Here is an 18,922-nt window from a genome sequence, read left to right as displayed (position 1 = left end):
CGCTATGTAGTATATATGTAAATAGCGAGAACCTCTACCCTATTTCCGGTTACTGAAACTTGTTGATCTGCTAAGCGTGTCCAGTGTCTAGTCAACGATGAAATGTTTGAGTCCTTTGTGTAATTGTGTGTGTGTGGTGTATGCGGCACGTGGCAACAAATACATGCACAGCAAATTGACTTTGTTTCACACACACATGCAAACCTGTAAAAGTAACTCTCAAATTGCCTGACTTCATCACAGATGTCCGACATGGGTATACAGACATTTATGGACGAACATCTTAGATATGTACACACATACATATATGCATAAGAATATTTGCTGTATATGCATGTGAATCAAATATACATACATACATTAACTGAACTTCATAATTGAGGCAAACATAAAAACCAAGTAAATAGTGCCGCTAAAAAGGGAGTGCTTACACATCTATTACATACATTCTATATATACTTATACATATGTATTCGCAGACGACTACTGTCATAGGTTGCTGACTCTATAATTCTTTATACAGTTCCTATCTGGGTGGGGACCAGAGAGTCTAATCTACGGGAAGTCACCCAGACATTCAGGCAAGGCGCGCTGCATGTAGTTTGCGCTTATATAACGGTGTCTGATGATGCAATTTGTGTAATAGCTAAGAAGATACCTCTCAACTTCTTGGCAGATGAAATGTTTCGGCTCTATAACGGACAAGGAGCGCGGCCCACACCAGGAGAAAAAGCAGCGGAGCGACTGCTGACAATAGGCTGGTAGCAGCAGCAGTGGGATGAGTCACAAAGCGGAAATTGGACCTATAAACTCATACCACGTGTTGATGACTGGTAAATGAGAAAACATGGAGACGCCGACTATCACCTTTCGCAGTTGCTCAGCGGGCATGGCTGTTTCCAGGAATACCTGCACCGTTTTAAGCTGGCAGACAGCCCTTTCTGTCCAAACTGCCCGAATACTGACAAAAACGCAGAACACGTCATGTTTTATTGCGACCGCTTCAGAGAGTAGCGAGCTATCCTGGAGCAAGCCCTGGGTCATCAACCGTCCTCCAGCATCCTCATACGAGATATGTGCGCAACCAGCGGCAAGTGGGAGGCAACGCAAATGTTCGCAGGTCAGATTATGACGCAATTTTGCCATATTAATTGGGAACGCAAAGCGTTTCAGTAACAGTTGCGTTTCAGTAACAGTTTCAGCAACAGAGAAGGCGGACAGTTTCTGATGAACCGACAACAAGCACAGATGTTTGAGTGAAACATTCAATACAGTATCGAACAGAAGACAAGACGGTAGTGAGTTAAGATAACACTAGTGCAAGTTTTCCGATGTCCCCTTTACTTTGGAACCACCTTTAAACACAGTCGGAGTAATTTGGGACTATCGACGGTGTGTAGCCTTCTAGGCTTCATATGCCTGCAGGAGTCGAACTTGGACGCAGGTACCTGTTGTGTCTTCGGACATAAACGCGGCTCTAACCAGAAGTTAAACCTTTGGTGGTCCCAGGGTAGAATTAGCCGAGGTGGAGGATTGTTACAGTATTAGTGGGAGCGTGCCCCACATACCATTGATGTGACGGCACCTTTGAGATGTTTTTGACATTTTGATTTGAACCTCCTTCCAAAAAAAAAAAATAAAATATGTACTCAAAGCTAAATGAATTTTCTGTGCTGGAGAGTGGTGCTACAGACTGCCATATTTCGGGCATCAGTGAAATTAATCCGACTCAGTCCTTACACTCAGTACGTTAGCAGTATTTTTTCGCGTAAGTTAAATATTTCTACTCTGCTATCAAAGATCCCTTCCTTGCAAACTATGGAGTTCGCAAATCGCTAAGTTAAATTTGATTGCCGTCGCAGGAGTAGCGTTCACAAGTGAATTCTCTTGGGCTGGAGCGCAAATAAAATATTTTTTTGAAGAATCGCGTTTTGAATCCATCGAAACTCTCATTCAGCGGAGTGAAAGAAAGTGCTTGATCAGACTTTGAACTTACGCTTCTTTACATGACAACAGTAGTGGACTTTTTCTTGCCATGCCCCGTTCATCGCATCTCTTGGATGGCAGCGATGCTAGCCTTGATCTTAAGAAGCCATCTTCCAGTCGATCTAGTCCCTTCCCTATTAAGCGACTGAACATTTCATTTACATGCATTCAAGTCATTTGACATGTTCATTTCTTTGACGGTGAAAATTGCTTTCTTCCACATAAGAGATCTCCAGCATTTGAGAAAATGCACAATACCAAACAAAAGATCCGAAATCAATGCAATTTTTGAGCCACTTCAAACTTCCACTTTATTGTGGTACATAATTAAGAATTATATAAAAAATTGTATTCATAAAATGAAATCATAAATTTAATTGATCTTAAGCAATGTATTTGAAAAATGTTTTCGGGAATTTTAGTTGAAATAATTTAGATACCCTGATGTCAAATTAAAATTAGGTTTTTAAAAATGTAAGTGAAGCTTGTATTAGAACGGATGCTTTAAGCAATCCAAGCGAGAAGAAATGCTGTATTATGTGAGAGTGAAAGCAGTAGTAAATTGTTCAAAAACTCAATGCGGAAAAGTTGGTCTGCATTCCCAGATTTTTGCAGCAGGGGTATCCGATCCATGAAGTAATGGTTGGTTAAAGTGGAGATGCATCTAGAAGCCAACTAGCACTTCCGCACCATTTTGTTGCAGGCAATGATGTTCAGTTGACAAATGTAGTTACTGCCAGGCTTGAAATCTAACTTGGGAGCAAGCGACCAACTAAATATCTAGTAAAGTTCTCGTTTGATGAATAAAAATCACGCTTTATAAGTCTCTCATCATGTCCGTCCTATTGTATGCACCATGTATTGCATTGAACCATGTTCGAGAGAAAGATTGTACGGAAAATTTTTCCACTTTTGCGCCTTGACGATGGCTGAAATGTACCTTTGCGTTAGAAAAATAAGGCAGCGAAGGACTTGGCTTCAATTAAGAATAAGATATATAAGTGCGTCCCAAAAGCCATCACCGAAATTCTAACAGGACGTTGTAGGTAATATTAACCTAGGAATATGCTTCGATGGAAATAAAACTCAATAAAATATGGCAAATACTAAAATTGATTGAAGAAGTTGGTATCAGAGAAATACTCTATATCTATGAAGGGGACACTATAGATCTTTCAGGTCAAACTAATTTTATTATCTAATCCACAAATATGAATTAGGTACTGCAAAAGGGGGCGTGTCAACATTCACAAAAATACCTTTTATCTCTGAAACCACTTAAGATCAGATATTGGAACTTAGTGCAGCTGTATATATGCAATATCAGTACCATACAAATAGCCAAAAGTGATAAGTTTGGAAAATAATCTATGCCACCTTCCAGACAAACCATATTGGAGTTTGTTATGGCTAGACATATTCATTATCAAGTTTCATTCCTAATATCGAAAGTTAGGAGGTATGGGGAAAGGGTGTGGAACAAATGCGAGGGGCTTGAGTTTGAAGCCGACGACAAAAGCAAAAAGTGGTCTAAAGAAAAATTGAAGAATCATAGATGATAGTAATTTTACGAGTATTATAAGGAATTGGCATACTGACATACGCATACGGAACTGACATACGCAACCGAATATCTAAGGGACGCGTTGCATTTGGGCTGCTAGACAAGGTACGGAGATTAACCCACATCTACAGGCATACTAAACTGAAAATATTTGATGCCAACGTGAAGTCGGTAGTTCTATATGGATGTGAAACATGGGATTTAACAACAAGCATATCAGAATCATTGCAATCTTTCCTAAACCATTGCCTATGAAAGATAATGCGGATATTCTGGCCTGATATTATAAGCAACGATGATCTTTGGGCGGCTACCGGGCAAACATCAGCTCACATAGAAATTATGCGTGGCAAGTGGAGATGGATCGGACACACATTGCCCAAACCACGGGATGACCTCGCAAGGACAGCGCTAGACTGGAATCCCCAAGGAAGCCGTAGGTGCGGGAGACCAGCCAACACATGGAGGCGACAAGTAGCAGCAGAGGCGGACGGAGCAGGCCGTTCCTGCAGGAAAATTAAACATCTAGCTCTAAACAAACGAAATTATAACTTGTTTATTGAGGCCCTATGTTTCATCTAGGAACTATGGGAAAATATAAATGTATAAGGAGTCGGTAATGAAAGAACTGTTCTTATTTTTCTAAAGTGACTAAGTTTATCAAATAAACACTTTTTGAGCGCGTGCAATTCAATCTATCGACAGTTGTTCATATGGCCTCCAAATGATGCATTATGACATCCGCCGGAGCCGATTGGCTTGGTGCGAGAAGTGCAAGGGGTATCCGTACATGAATCACCAAATGACAGAAAAAGTTATTTCTAACAGCGGTCGCTCCTCGGCAGGCAGTGGTAAACCTTCGAGTGATTTCTGCCAAGGAAGAGCTCGTCATATATCTAAAACCATCAACATCTTTAGTTTCCATAACACTTTGTCGCGCAGAATCAGCAATAGTATAATGCTTTGAAATAACCTTCTGATACCTCGAAAACGTTAAGTGAAAGTTTTTTTTTAATATTTCAAGAGTGACTAGACTCTAAATGCCATAAATTCAGTTCGTTCAAGTCCTTTTGAAAATTTCTTAGATCTCTTGAGCCCCTGACATTTGTAAAAATATCGGTTACATAAGGTAAATAATATGAAAAAAATAGAAACAATTGCTTATATCACTAATAAAAATAAAAATAAAAGAGATTCTAAAATGGTCTCTTAGGAAATACCTGAAGCGGCCACAAAAGGGTCAGAATCAATATCACAATCTACGAATGATAAATGAAAGCTTGAATAAGCTAACTTATTTATTGGGATCGTTTAGCTAGCGCTACAGCTTCGTAAGAGCTTTGGCCAGTTGATAACCAAGTTTTCAGCCACTTCTGTGTTTTGAATTTACGAAGTCTTCAACATTTTTCGGTTCATTCCGAGGCTTTTGCTTTGCTTTTATGGCAAGCTCGTTTCGCTGAGAGGTTGTCATTCGGCTTAAGGTCTGCTAGGCAGATTTTTCGTACTCCTAGCAGACAGTCTGATTTGCCCCAGACCAATAGGCGACCAGAATCCCTTTCGATATTGGGCATCAGATACAGCTATACCACCTTTACATATATTATTATACCTACTCTATTAAGTGTCTTTGAAAAATTGGTATAAATTTAATCGACTTGGAATCCTGCCAAAAATGAAGATGTACAGGGTTGCCAATATTCGACGGACCCATCTGGCAACCTTGTATCTTTTGAGAGAGACGTCAGATCGCTTAATGACATACCGCGTTGGAAGCGTCAGTCCAAGCAGATTTTTACCATGGAACAGTACACGCCACACGAGCGTTCTCAAGTTGTTGAAATTTACATTCTACAAAAGAAGTCAATTGTGAAAACTCAACGTGCGTGTAAAAAATTAAATAATGTGAAAAGTGCGCGTTCTAAGAACACCATTAAATGTTTGTACGAAAGGTTTTCGACTGGTGATGCTTTTTCTAATCCAAAGATGCCAAATTAAAACCGACCAAGGCGTCGCCAAGGACATCCCAAAATCGCCATTCTCAGCAGTTGGACATTGCTCGGACCACTTTACAACGAATTATCCGCATTTATTCAAGTATAAGATTCAATTGACGCAAAGATTGTTGCCTGCGGACAAGCCTCGTCGATTGGAATGGGCTCAAAGAGTCATCGAAATCCGTCGGGTCCGTCGAATATGGACAACCCTGTACAAAATTAAGTTAAAACTGTTAGATTAGAAACTGTCTCGAAAACAGCTGTTAAAGGTAAACAATTCGTTTCGTTTGTTTTTATATTTTTTTTTTACTCTCAGTAAATTTTTCAACAAATTATGACTTTGTTTTTACCAGGTAAAAGAGTAGATTAAAATTCCACCCGAATAGGCAAAAAAGTGGACAATTATTTGTTGACATCTCCTTTTCATAGATCAGGTCTCATATGCTTCATCTTTTTAAGTTTTGTTGGTGCTGCTGCTGTTTGCGGTGTCAGGAGAAACAAACGGCTCTTTCTGTATTAAAAATTCTAAATTGATAAGTTTAGTTAGCTCTAAAGCCCACCAAGTAGCAGAAAGCGAATGTACACAGAAAATGAAGCCATAATTTTTATCAGCTCCAACGTAGAAAACCACCTAAAATTGTAGCAAAAAAAATTATACTTAAAATAGCATTGCGTGTAAAATCAATAACTGTTTCTGCGAAGATCCGTTGGATATTTGCTTAATATAGTTTTAATAATACGCACAACTTTGTGGCCGCCGCGGATTGAACAGCCTAATTGAAGCAACACTAATGTCGGGACTGCAGGCGAACTAGAGACGTCTGCCGCTAAATTAAGAGAACACAGAGTGACCAAATTGAATGAATTTTAACGAGTATTTATTTTAAAATCCATTTCATTTTAAATCCACTAAAGAACACGTAAATGCCAACACTTCTTTTGTTGAAGATAAGAACAGCAAAAAAAAAATTTTAATAGTTGCCGGAAGACATCACGTGCCGAAAAAGGCACACACACCAAACGCTTTCTGAGGTTTCATTGCAATATTACGGTGTAAGCTTTTGATTGATGTCCTTTTAATTGACAACAACACACAATGCTCTGTGTGTGAGAGATGCACGAAAATAAGCGTTGCTACCGATTTGGCAACTCATTCACGACGAAAATGCACCAACTAGACCCAAAAAGTTAAATAAGTATTTTAGAAAAAAAACAAAAGAAACAATCAGCGATGCTGCATGAAGAATCCTTAACGAAAATCGCTTGCATCCCTCCATGCATCAACACTTTTGCGCCAACTGTTGACGGTTTACTGCAACAATGTAAGCCTTAGCATCGGTGGTGAAGTTCACAGAATGTGTGTATGAATGTGGATTAGGGAGCTAACATTTTTATGTATGTATTTGTTGTTGCTGCTGCTGCTACCTTTATTGATAATGGTTTGATCTGGCGGAGTAGAAGTGGAGGTGAATTGTGTAGCCAAAGTGCAACATATGCCATGCCAGTTGGATGAACGGGCGGCCGCAAGGATCACAAATCGCATAATGGCACAAACACACACACAAAGGCATATAACATATGTATGTATATACAATACAATATTTACTCCAATACGTATGTGTGTGTGTGATGCATTTGTATGGCATATCGAAGGCGCGCGCCGTCATCTGTTGCCACTTTGACTTACGAAAATTGGATATCCTTTTTCGATCGTTCGTATGAATGTGTCCGCGTGCGCTTCCTTCGGGGCTGCGTGCGCACGAGCAGGAAGCATTGGCTGGCGTGTTGCCGTTCCTGCTGCTGTTGCTGCCACTACTTTTGGCTTCTTCCGATCATTTTTGGTGGCAATGAAGAGGAAAAAGGATCAACGCCAAAGTGAGAATGGAGAAAAAAACAACAACGAAATAAAAAAACATATACGCTTCTGCACACGGAGTAGAGTCAAAGGCGAGTCTTAAAAATTACCGTAACAATATTGGGGGAAGCCTCTTAAAGGCGCATTAAAAATTACAACAAGAAAAAGTACTCTTTTTTACTCTAAGCTACAATTGGCTAACTGTTTGCTTGATAACAAAAAAAATAAATAAAAAAAAAACAAAACAAATGAAAAAGTTAAAAATAAGTAAAAAATTAATGAACGTATGGCAGGCAATGAAAGAGTTGAATTAGTTGCCTCCAACGATGGCGCGCTCGGGCTCACTTATTGTTTTTTTATATTTACATACATACATACATACACACACGCACACACAAACCGCCTAGCACGCCACGTCGCATGAACAAATTAACGATGGTGGTTACTGTCGAGGTGTTAGTTAAGGATACGCTTCGATATGCTCCACACACATGTGAGACCCATACACACACACCCACACACATAAACAACTTGTCTACTCCATCACGATTTACGAGCATTCTGCTGCTCTTCAATGCGCCTGCGCAGGCGCAGTGTTGCTTACAACGTCGTCGATTCGTTCGATCTTGAACACGTGCACTACGAAGGCGAAGGCAAAGGCGCGTGTGCGTCAGATGGTCAGACAAATACTCGAATTTAGGTAAAATGAATTAGTCGAGCAGAAGGGGGCGAAAAAAACAGCGATTATTTAAGAGAAAAAAAAAGTTATTATTTGTTAAGTTTGATTGTGGTAGCACTTAAGGACATGCACTGCCACACATATACATACATGTTTACAACGTGCTTATATATACACGTATTTTTTTTAACTTACATTTTATGAATGTGTGATCATAACGAAATTTTTTGAGGCAAAAAGTCACAATGTGAAAATTTATTTCAAAGGAATATTTCGCGCATTGGGTCTTTAACAGTGCCCAATTGACATATAGCCTAGAGAGACGGTGGCGTTAGTCGGGGCTGGCGACTTAATTCGGAAGTTTTTCAGGAATTAAGTTTTAGTTAAGCATTAGTTATGCAAATTGACAATTAGACTTAATTCTCATAACTCAAGCGGATTAGGGGAATTTTCAATGGCAACATTTCCGAAAAATTAAAGTTAATATCTATTGTGAATGAAAAATAATGAAACTTTTAAAGAGAAGAACGACGCAAAAGTTGGCCACAGTGCATTGTAGTCTCGATAAGGTCCTTCTCACACCCACGAGAGGGAGTCTACTTATCAAGAACATTGATCCATAGGTGATAATAGGTCGTATCATAGCCGTGTAGATCCATAGGACCTTGCTCGGAGAAAAACCCCACGGTGGTGGCCCTTCCAGAGCATCGTAAGGAAAATAAGCAAATGCAATCACAAACTTCAGCGGCCGCCGTAGCCGAATGGGTTGGTGCGTGACTTCTTCTTCTTAATTGGCGCTATAACCGCTTACGCGATTTTGGCCGAGTTTAACAAAGCGCGCCAGTCGTTTCTTTCTCGTGCTAACCGACGCCAGTTGGACACACCAAGTGAAGCCAAGTCCTTCTCCACCTGATCTTTCCAACGCAGAGGAGGCCGCCCTCTTCCTCTGCTACCACCAGCTGGTACCACATCGAATACTTTCAAAGCCGGAGCGTTTGTATCCATTCGGACGACATGACCCAGCCAACGTAGCCGCTGGATCTTTATTCGCTGCGCTATGTCTATGTCGTCGTAAAGCTCATTCAGCTCATCGTTCCATCGTCTGCGATATTCACCGTTGCCAACGTGCAAAGGTCCAAAAATCTTACGCAGAATCTTTCTCTCGAACACTCGGCTTGCGTTGCGCCCGATCGCAGCGTGGCTCTATAGGCGGCATCCTTTCTTTCTGCGGCAGCATGACATTCCTCGTCGTACCAATTGTTTTTTTCGGGCTCGCCGGAATCCGATTTCTTCTTCGGCGGCGGTACGTAGGGAACGAGAAATGTTGCTCCATTGCTCGTGCATGCCGGTTTGTTGGGCAGTGCTCTCTAAGAGCAGGAGTGAGAGTCGAGTGGCGAATCTTCTGGCTGTCTGTTGTGATTGCAGCTTTTCGATGTCGAACATTCTTTGCGTAGGTAGATGTATGTTTTTTGCTGTACAGAGGCGTGTGCGCAGTTTGGCTGCAACAAGGTAATAATCCGAGTCGATGTTGGGTCCTCGGATGGTACGTACATCTAAAACACTAGAAGCGTGTCTTCCATCTATCACAACATGATCGATCTGGTTTCGTGTTTTTCGATCAGGAGACAGCCAGGTGGCTTGGTGAATCTTCTTATGCTGGAATCTGGTGCTGCAGACTACCATGTTTCGGGCCCCGGCGAAGTCGATCAGCCTCTGTCCGTTACCGGATGTTTCGTTGTGGAGGCTGAATTTTCCGACTGTGGGACCAAAAATTCCCTCCTTGCCCACCCTGGCGTTAAAGTCGCCAAGCACGATTTTTATGTCGTGGCGGGGGCAGCGCTCATAGGAGCGTTCCAGGCGCTCATAGAAAGAATCTTTGGTCGCATCGTCCTTCTCTTCCGTCGTGGCGTGGGCCCAAATTAGCGATATGTTAAAAAAACGGGCTTTGATGCGGATTGTTGCGAGACGCTCGTCCACCGGAGTGAACGACAGTACTTGGCGACGAAGTATCTCTCCCACAACAAATCCGACACCGAATTTGCGCTCCTTTACATGGCAGCTGTAGTAGAGGTCGCAAGGTTCTATGGTTTTCTTTCCTTGCCCCGTCCACTGCATCTCTTGGATGGCAGTGATGTCAGCCTTTACTCTCGCGAGGACATCAACCAGCCGGGCAGAGGCACCTTTCCCATTAAGGGACCGGACATTCCAGGTGCATGCCCTCAAATCATAGTCCTTAGTTCGTTTGCAGGGGTCGTCATCGGTATAGGGAGGTCTCATCCGAGCCTTTTTCAAACTTTTCATTGCGGGGGATTTTTAAGTGGCGGGTCCCAAACCCGACGCACAACCAGCTATCCTGGAACTACCATTCGGAATTCACAGAGAGATCATTGGTTCGAATCTCGGTGAAATACCAAAATTAAGAAAAACATTTTTCTCCGAGTGTATATCTGCCATGAAAAAGCTCATCATAAAAATATCTGCCGTTCGAAGTCGGCTTGAAACTGTAGGTCCCTCCATTTGTGGAACCACATCAAGACGCGCACCACAAATAGGAGGAGGAGCTCGGCCAAACACCCAAAAAGGGTGTACGCGCCAATTATATATATATTATATAATCACAAACTTCGACCATCCGCGACTACCCCTATAACACACCTCAGCCGCTACCAGGTCTTGACAACAGAATTGCTCAAGACGCATCACAGTGAAAAGGATGATAAGACCGGTCCAAGGAAATTGTGACATATTATAACGTGGCCCCTTTCAACGCACGTATGTTGTTACGTGGAGTAATGTGTGCAGCTGGGTAAACCTTCTACTTAATAGTGCGGTAGCTACAGGAGCTGTTCGAGCCAATAATTTGGAAAAGAAGTAACTCAGACGTTTCCCGTCCCAAAATAACCTGACGCATCAGTCGGCTTTTGCAGTAGTTAATTTCTGCATCCGTCAGTTGATGGTCAGGCCCCAGTTTTCCAATCACAGCCACAGGTCGTGGGCCAGCAGCCTTCTCGCTGTAGGATGGCTTGGCCGCACCCTTGGATGCGTTCGGGCGAAGGTCCAGCTCACCTTCATCCATTGACGAAAATTTCGCCGGGCAGATAGCTGTGCTGGACTTTTTGTCGATGCGCCGATAGGGGCGTGGCTCAGCAGAACCTTTTCCCGCCACGTTGACTGGCACTAAGACCGAGCTCGTACCTTGGGGGGTATTGGTTCGGCCATTAGCGGCAGCTACAGGGCAGCGAGGTGGACAGCCTGTGTATGTGTATCAGTCACTGCCCTTCTCTTTTGGAAGACACATACGTAAGAGGGCCGGCAGGGCCACATGACGATTTCTCCCGCATAAGCCTTGCCCGCTGCTTTCTTCTTTCCCTCCTTGTCATGCTCTTCGATTTCCCGGATTCTTTGGGAGGCCGTGCCGCCACCGAAGAGACCTCACAACTCAGGCCCTCCGAAGCTGAGAAACGTTTTTCAGACTTGGGTAATGGTTGGGGCCTCCAGAATTCATGACCCTGCCGCCGAAGCGGGTGCATTCCCACTTGTGTGGCATGCAATGCATCCCCTTTGTTGAGTGGTCAGCAATTTGTCCAGATCTCAATACCATTGAGAACGTGCGGTGTGCATTGGTTCGAGCATTTCACGCAGGAAATAAGCAGTTGAAATATGCGATTCTTCATTCACGGCACTCCCTCAGCACATAACTCGTGCAAAAGTTATTTGATTCAATGCCGAACAGCAAATAAAAAATATTTTAAAATAATACAAAAAGTGCGTTCATAATTTTGCAACAGTTATATTTGCTTCTTCGTTAGATTCTTCTTCTGAATAACTTATGGATGTACATATGTCCATAATGTCGATTTATTCTTCAAATTGAATTTCTATACGAGTATTGTTGCCTTTAGCACATTAGCCGAATGGGTTGGTGTGTGACAACCATTCGGTAATGTACAAGTTCGACCCACCGCGCACGAACATCAAATGATAAAAACAGTTTTTTCTGATAGCCGTCGCTCCTCGACAGCCAATGGAAAACTTCCAAGGGTATTTCTGCCATAAAAAAGCCTTTCATAAAAATCATTCGCCATTCGGAGTTGGCTTAAAATTGTAGGTACCTCCATTTGTGCAACAACATCAAGACGCACGCCACAAATAGGAGGAGGAGCTCGGCCAAACGCCCAAAAAGGGTGCCAATTACATACAGTCTGTGTCAGAAAAAATTAGCTGCGATTATTCATGAATTATAAAAGATATATTTAAATTTTTTTTTATAGAAAGTATGTACAAAACTACGAGTCGCAATTACTCAATAAGCCGTGTAGTCTCAATCGTTGTCTAGTATAGCCTGGCATCTTCTCGGCATACTTTGAACCTGCTTTTCTGCGTAGCTCTTCGACAAAGAGGACCAAATTTTGCGAACTTGACGTACGAGTTGCTGTAAATCGTGGACTAATATGCAGCAAAAAGCAGAACGAAATATATCTTGAAGCTACAAGAAAAAACCGGTTCTTTTCTTCTGACACAGACTGTATATATAGTCGATTCTTGACAGGCAATAACAAATCTCCGCGTGTATTTCTCCCATGAAAAAGCTACTCCTAAAAATATCTGCCGTTCGGAGTCGACTAAGAACTGTAGATCTTTCCATCTCTTCGAAGTTATCCGAGCAATCCATTAACGATTCAGGCCCTCAAGGCGAGTGTCGAGTTACCTATTCATGAGCCAGAAACCGTCACTAAGGTCTTGGAAAACTGGGTTAACAAGATGTGTTACTGCGAACCCAGCCGATATAGTCAAATGAGTAAAAACGTATTCCATAATTAATGGAAATGTTACGCTTTCGATTAAACTAATAATATTGTAGCAATACCGAAACAAATTGATTTTTGTTTATTTGTAGAATATTTAAAAATAAACCCCCTATAGTCGGTGTATAATTTCTACAGCACAAACCGGAGGCATTCAACAATCATGAAATGATAACTAACTCTCCATTCGACCTTTGAAATGTGTTGCTTGTTATTATCAGTGAAATAACTTTAAGGTTATTTTACATTCTGCATTTTAAACAATTCTATGCTTAATTTATTAAGAATTTATATTAGGAGCAAAGCTCCAGGCTCAGACGGTATCCCTTCTGAAGCTCTTAAACTTGTGGCCGAGTTTAGCAAAGCGCGCCAGACGTTTCTTTCTTGTGCTAAGCGGCGCCGGTTGGACAGACCAAGTGAAGCCAAGTTCTTTTCTATCTGATCTTTCCAACGCAGAGGAGGCCTTCCTCTTCCTCTACTACCACCAGCTGGTACCGCATCGAATACTTTCAGAGTCGGAGCGACATGACCAAGACAACGTAGCCGCTGGATCTTTATTCGCTGCGCTATGTCTTTGTCGTCGAAAAGCTCAATGAGCTGTAGCCCCTACCATACTCGCCGTCAGCAATGTCCGCTTCATCGGATATTGTCATCGTCCACACTTCTGCGTCATATGCTAATCAGTAACGCTAAAAGGCACCAGCGCAACCGTCACCTTGGCGTGCGTTTTGTTTGCTGGACAGTGCCGGGAAATTGCTTGAGAATCTCATAGAGCGCAGGCTTACAGAGTGTGTTGAGAGTGCAGAATCACACGTTTTTTAGCTGTGACAGATGACTCGATGAAAGGGATCTCTGAGGAAGCAAATTGGCGACATTGAGCCGAGCAACATAATCAGTAAAATGCTCGAACGCGAGGACAGCTGGAACGCGGTACGGAGATACATAGAGGATGTACTACGGAAAAAGAAGATAGTACTCGACAGTGCAACAAAGCGAAGCCACACAGACAGAGATACAAGAAAGCTAGCTACAAATACGGTGCCCTAGACGTGGGTGAAGAGAATTGGTTATTTATAAATGACGTACTGGGCCCTCCCGAAGTAATGCTGATAGTAGACCCGGAAGGGGTGTCTCCCCAGAAGGAGAGGAGAGATTAATTTAGTTGCCACACCACTTAACGAAGTAGACAACGATCGCTCTAAGTGCGAAGGCATTTTGAGTCCTACCCCAACCACAAAACAAACAAAAAAATATTTATTTCCATGCAATAAATTTAAAATTTCTCATAGCCATATCTGAAACTGCAGCTATAAACACCAACTTCTAGCCACCTTCCCACAAATAAATTTCTCATGAAATATGCCCTCTAAATTTAACATTAAGAAACTTTACATCAGCAATTTGTGTTTAACAATCCTTTAACTTCTCCTCAATGAGCTTCACAAACTCACTCACTAATTTATCAATACAAAGAAGCGCCTGTGATTCGCTCTGCCGCGAAAGCTTGCGAGTGCGTGCCAGCAACAGATTAACGGTACTCAATTCATTAGAAATCTGTTCATTTAAGGCTGCTATACCTTCGACGAAGCAACGCGTATTCGCCGCAAAAGTTTGAAACCCCTCTTCAGACGGCAAATCATCCATCCTTCCACATGCTTTTGGCAAATCAATAATTTCATTAATGAAATTCTCTATTGCAGAGCTGCTACTGTCAGCATCCATTTTGTATGTCTGCATTAGAACATAGAGCTCCTCAGTGCAAACACCTAAGCGCAGATCGATGTCCGAACGTAGCACCGCTAAGGACAAAGTAGCATTACAGCTTTCGTTACTTAGCTTACGAGTTGCCTGATAGATCGGCTGTGCCAGTTGCTCTAGGGCAGTGGCGATTAGGATCTCGATACCACCGTGAAGTATGCCTGCCGTGCGTTCAAGTTTGGAGTTGACTTGCGAAGAGATTTCATCAGCTATGGAGGCGGTGTTGTAGGCCAAATTTTCCATGGCAGTGGTGACTGGACCATTTGAGGTACTAACTGGTGATTCATCGATTGATGTTAATGGCTCCAGAGCATCGTCGGCGGCCTCGTACTGTAGATTTGTTCATAAATGATGAAAAAATGGGGAAAGTAGAAATAAATTAAGAGTTAGTTTTTTTTTCTTGTTCCGACAGAAGCTCACCTTTGCAGCCAAAGTGACGAGAATGGAAATTATTAGCCAGAAGTATTGCATTTTGACCATTCGTGTGAACCTGCGAAAGACAATAAATATGCGAGAACGCAGTTAAGTTTAGCGCTAGCTGCTGTCTCGCTAGATCATATCGAATTGCTGATAAGAAACCTTCAAAACTACATGCAGATAAATTTTTATCTTTTCCATCGCCAAAAACGGTGCTGCTATCATTTCCATTTGCCTAATTAAATTCTTTTAGCTCGATCAAAACATTTTATGCGAAGTTTGTTAATTGAAAATGAAATTTATTAATTGAAAAATAAATTTCACAACTCCCAAAAATTACGTTGTGGAATTTCAGAAGATAACAAAGAAACCAAAAGCGTTTGAACTGCGCATTGGAGCACAACATGGAGCCAAGCACAGTTTTTCTAGTTTTCCACTTCGGAGCAACGCTGTTTGTAAGTTTGCAGAATTCTCTAACGCAAAATCTTTTATTCATCAGTCAACTACTTTCAGCTACTAACACAGGCGATACCCTACAGCCCCTGGCTACCGACGCAGCGTCATGGTCCGCTCTACGAAGGTGTGAAGCTTCTCATTGCGGAAGCCGAATTGCAAGCAGAGTTCATCTGGAATGAAACCGAATTTCAGCTTAACGAATCTGTGGACGCCATGCATGAAATGCAAGCGCTGCTCGCCGCGCCCGATCATACAATTGAAGACCGCCTTCAGTCCATGCTTGCTGCTGTACGTCCGACCGATGTCTACGCACACTGCTACCATCAACACGAACTTGCCATTGCGACTTTTGACCGAGACCTGCTGGCTAAACGGCGCAGTTGTGAGCGAATGTTAGAAGTTAATTTGGCTGCGCTGCAAAATCAGTCCAACAGTGAGATCCGTTTTATACGCAGTGGTGCTGCGGAAGCTCGCAATGTCCTCGCCGCTTGCAATGTGTCGGCGTTGAAAGGAGATAAGAGCGATAGCGACCCAGCTATTGTAATGATGTGTGTTGTTGGACGAATTGCCGCGCTTGGGCAACATCTCTTGGAAGCATCGGAGAACTTTTTGGATGAGCTCGCCACTGTGGCGCTAGAAGGCGCTGGTGCAGAACTGGAGCATGACAGTTGTAATGAGTTTGAAGAACTGCATCAGCAATTCGAGAGTGTTTATAAAGACATTATTGATTGTATTGGACGTGGTGGTATATAAAATTGCAAATTTCAATATAATTGAAAATAGTTTATTTGTTACTTATTTTATTATTTATGAGTGATTCTATGGGTTAGTTGCTTGAGTGGTTCACTTCACTTGATACTCCAAGAATTTAATTAACGCTTCCACAGCAATTTGTTGTCACATCCTCGCCACTAACAAGTTGAATGATTATTTCTTGTGCGATTGAGAAACCTTATAAGGTTGTTTACGTTTATACCGGCCAGCTCTTCGAGGTGCCAGCTCGAGTCGTTTCCACGACAGTCGATTCTACGTTACCGAAACGACCTCCGATTTATATCCGGCCAAGGACTGTCACTCCAGCAGCATTCCCCATATGTAAGTATGGGAATGTTTATGCTGCTACAACAACAACAACAACAACAGGTTTTCAAAAAGCGGTTTACCAAGGGTTAACATCCTTGCCTTCCATAGCGCAGAGCATTCACAGAGGAAGTGGAAGATTGTTTCCTTTTTCTCCGGTTGAGTAACTATGGCTGTATTTAAGTAAGGGATACCCATTTTGATTGCCTGCTCTCCTATGGGTCAGCAACCAGTTATCACCGCCGGGAGTCTGCAGGCATCCCTTCGTTTCTTATTTGTCAACATGGACGTTTGTTTGTGGTTTTAGGTGGACCATAATGTTCTGTTAACTTTGCATGCCGTCTGATCTCTCATCTACGATTCCTGATTCGTAAGTGTTTTGAGGAAATTTAATTACGTCCAGTGGTGTGATGCCGATTCTGAAGGAATGTTATTCATGGCAGATCCCCCTCTTGCCAGTTCGTCCGCTTTTTCTTATCGTTCAATGTTTCGATGTCCCGGGACCCAGACAAAGGTAATTTTATGGTTTGCACTCAAGGTCGTAAGGATATTTATGCTTCCTTCCACAAGTTTATTGGTTGCTTTAGCCGAATCCAGTGCCTGAATTGCTCCTTGGCTATCCTATCCCAAAGAATAGTGATATCGCCCTTAAAAGAGAAGTGTGCGATCTGTACCCTATAGGCTCCTTCTATTGCGAAAACTTACACTTTCAAGTAATAAGGTAGACTCCTCCAACACCACCATCCATTTTTTAACAATCTATGTAGGCTGCAGTGTCGGAGTTGTTTAGTAAAGGTCCCTTACTACATTCCTCTCGATATGAAAAGACAGTGGCGTATTCCTATTGAATGCCAACGTTGGGATGATGTAATTAGTTCTTCCCGAGTTGAACTGAATTAGTCGCAATAATAGACTGGCATGACCATACGTTTTTTCCTTCCTTCCTTTTTTAACCTAAATACACCCATGGTAGCCATCTCTTGATATGGAGATCTACCGGAATAACAACTATCAACGCATTGAGGGACTCCTTAAGACATGAGTTAGATTCACCATCCGTAATTATACAGGCTGATCTTTGAATTCTTCTAAGTAGTTTGATATTATAATTTCTTCCAATAGCTTTCCACCAAACTACCGATCCGTATGATACAATTGGTCGTAGTATAACCCGTGTATGCAGCCATAAAGTTTACCTAGGTTCAAGACCCCATCTTCTTCCAAACATAGGTTTGCAGGCATACGAAAATTTTTCTACTTTTCTTACCCGTTTCTATATGTTTAGTTTCCAGCTGAGTTTGGAGTCCAAGATTACTCCCAAGTACGTTACGCTGGATGAAACTGGGAGAGTTTGTCAATTAATTAGTGGTAGGGTGAAATTGGGTGACTTGTATTTAGTGGTAAAAAGCATACGTTCTGTTTTACGTGGGTTCAAACTTAAGACACAGCCCAAGAGTTGAGCTCACTTAGCCCCGTTTGAATGATCCCACTGACCGTGTTAGAACACAGTCCTGATATCATTACCACCACATCGTCAGCATGCGCAACCACTTTTATCCCACCCAGGCCCGACGAGAGGTGGGGGGGGATCGGGTACTTTTTCCCCCGGGTCCGGAGTTTTCAGAGGGGCCCGGACTCGAGATTATACGTATTTATAAAGGGCCCGCATTTGCAATTTTCCCCCGGGGCCCGGATATGCTCTCTACGGCCCTGATCCCAACTCTATCAAGTTTAATCAAGATTTTGCCTATGACAGATAACCAAAGAAGTGGCGATTGATGTTACAAGGGCCTTTTTTTAATCTTCAATCATTATTCGAAATATATTTCATCCCTTTCAAAGAAATCTCTTTTGACACTCAGTTATCAGACTCTTCCTTTAATGTAGCGACCCACATTAACTTTCTTCTATGGACTCCAATTGTTGTTCCCGGAATGCCCTTTCTATAATCTAGATTGGCCAGAAGTCACACGAAAATTTAATTCAGTGAGATGGCGTACTATCATGGTACAGAAACTATGTTTTGTGAATAGCTTCACGGTTGTGATAATTATTTGCACTTTACGCTACGATAATCAAAGAAAATTGTTAACATGCCCTTCATTTTTGAGTGGCTTCGGAGCGATTTTTTCTTCTTTGTTCTCGTTTAATACGGCATTTGATGGATTGCACGGTTTTTGCGGGTTCGCAAGCATAGATCCAAGTCTCATCTCTGGTTTTGATGTGTTTGAAGACCGTCTACTAACTAGTCAGAAATCATCTCTTCACAGTTGTTAGCCCTCCGTTTGACACCTTTTCTAAAACCTTCGATTGGGTACCCGGGTCTGC

At 42.2% G+C, this 18,922-nt stretch overlaps 2 protein-coding genes across 2 annotated transcripts; one reads left to right on the top strand and one right to left on the bottom strand.

Annotated features, from left to right (window-relative positions):
- Positions 1-14,160: 14,160 nt before the first annotated feature.
- On the bottom strand, positions 14,161-15,164 carry LOC128860715 (uncharacterized). The gene is made up of 2 exons (XM_054098407.1): positions 15,062-15,164; positions 14,161-14,971 (listed from the first exon to the last, which is right to left on the bottom strand). The coding sequence occupies exons 1-2, from the start codon at positions 15,119-15,121 to the stop codon at positions 14,291-14,293; spliced, it is 741 nt and encodes a 246-aa protein (XP_053954382.1). The 5' UTR covers positions 15,122-15,164; the 3' UTR covers positions 14,161-14,290.
- Positions 15,165-15,274: 110 nt separating this feature from the next.
- LOC128860710 (uncharacterized) lies at positions 15,275-16,267 on the top strand. Its single transcript, XM_054098394.1, has 2 exons — positions 15,275-15,513; positions 15,572-16,267. Exons 1-2 carry the CDS (start codon positions 15,463-15,465, stop codon positions 16,265-16,267), a joined length of 747 nt encoding a protein of 248 aa, XP_053954369.1. The 5' UTR covers positions 15,275-15,462.
- Positions 16,268-18,922: the final 2,655 nt, after the last annotated feature.

Source organism: Anastrepha ludens, chromosome 2 (genome assembly GCF_028408465.1).
Source record: "Anastrepha ludens isolate Willacy chromosome 2, idAnaLude1.1, whole genome shotgun sequence".
NCBI classification, from domain to species: Eukaryota; Metazoa; Arthropoda; class Insecta; order Diptera; family Tephritidae; genus Anastrepha; species Anastrepha ludens.
The sequence above is the reverse complement of the archived record's forward strand: the minus strand, read 5'-3'. Positions and strand labels throughout refer to the sequence as shown.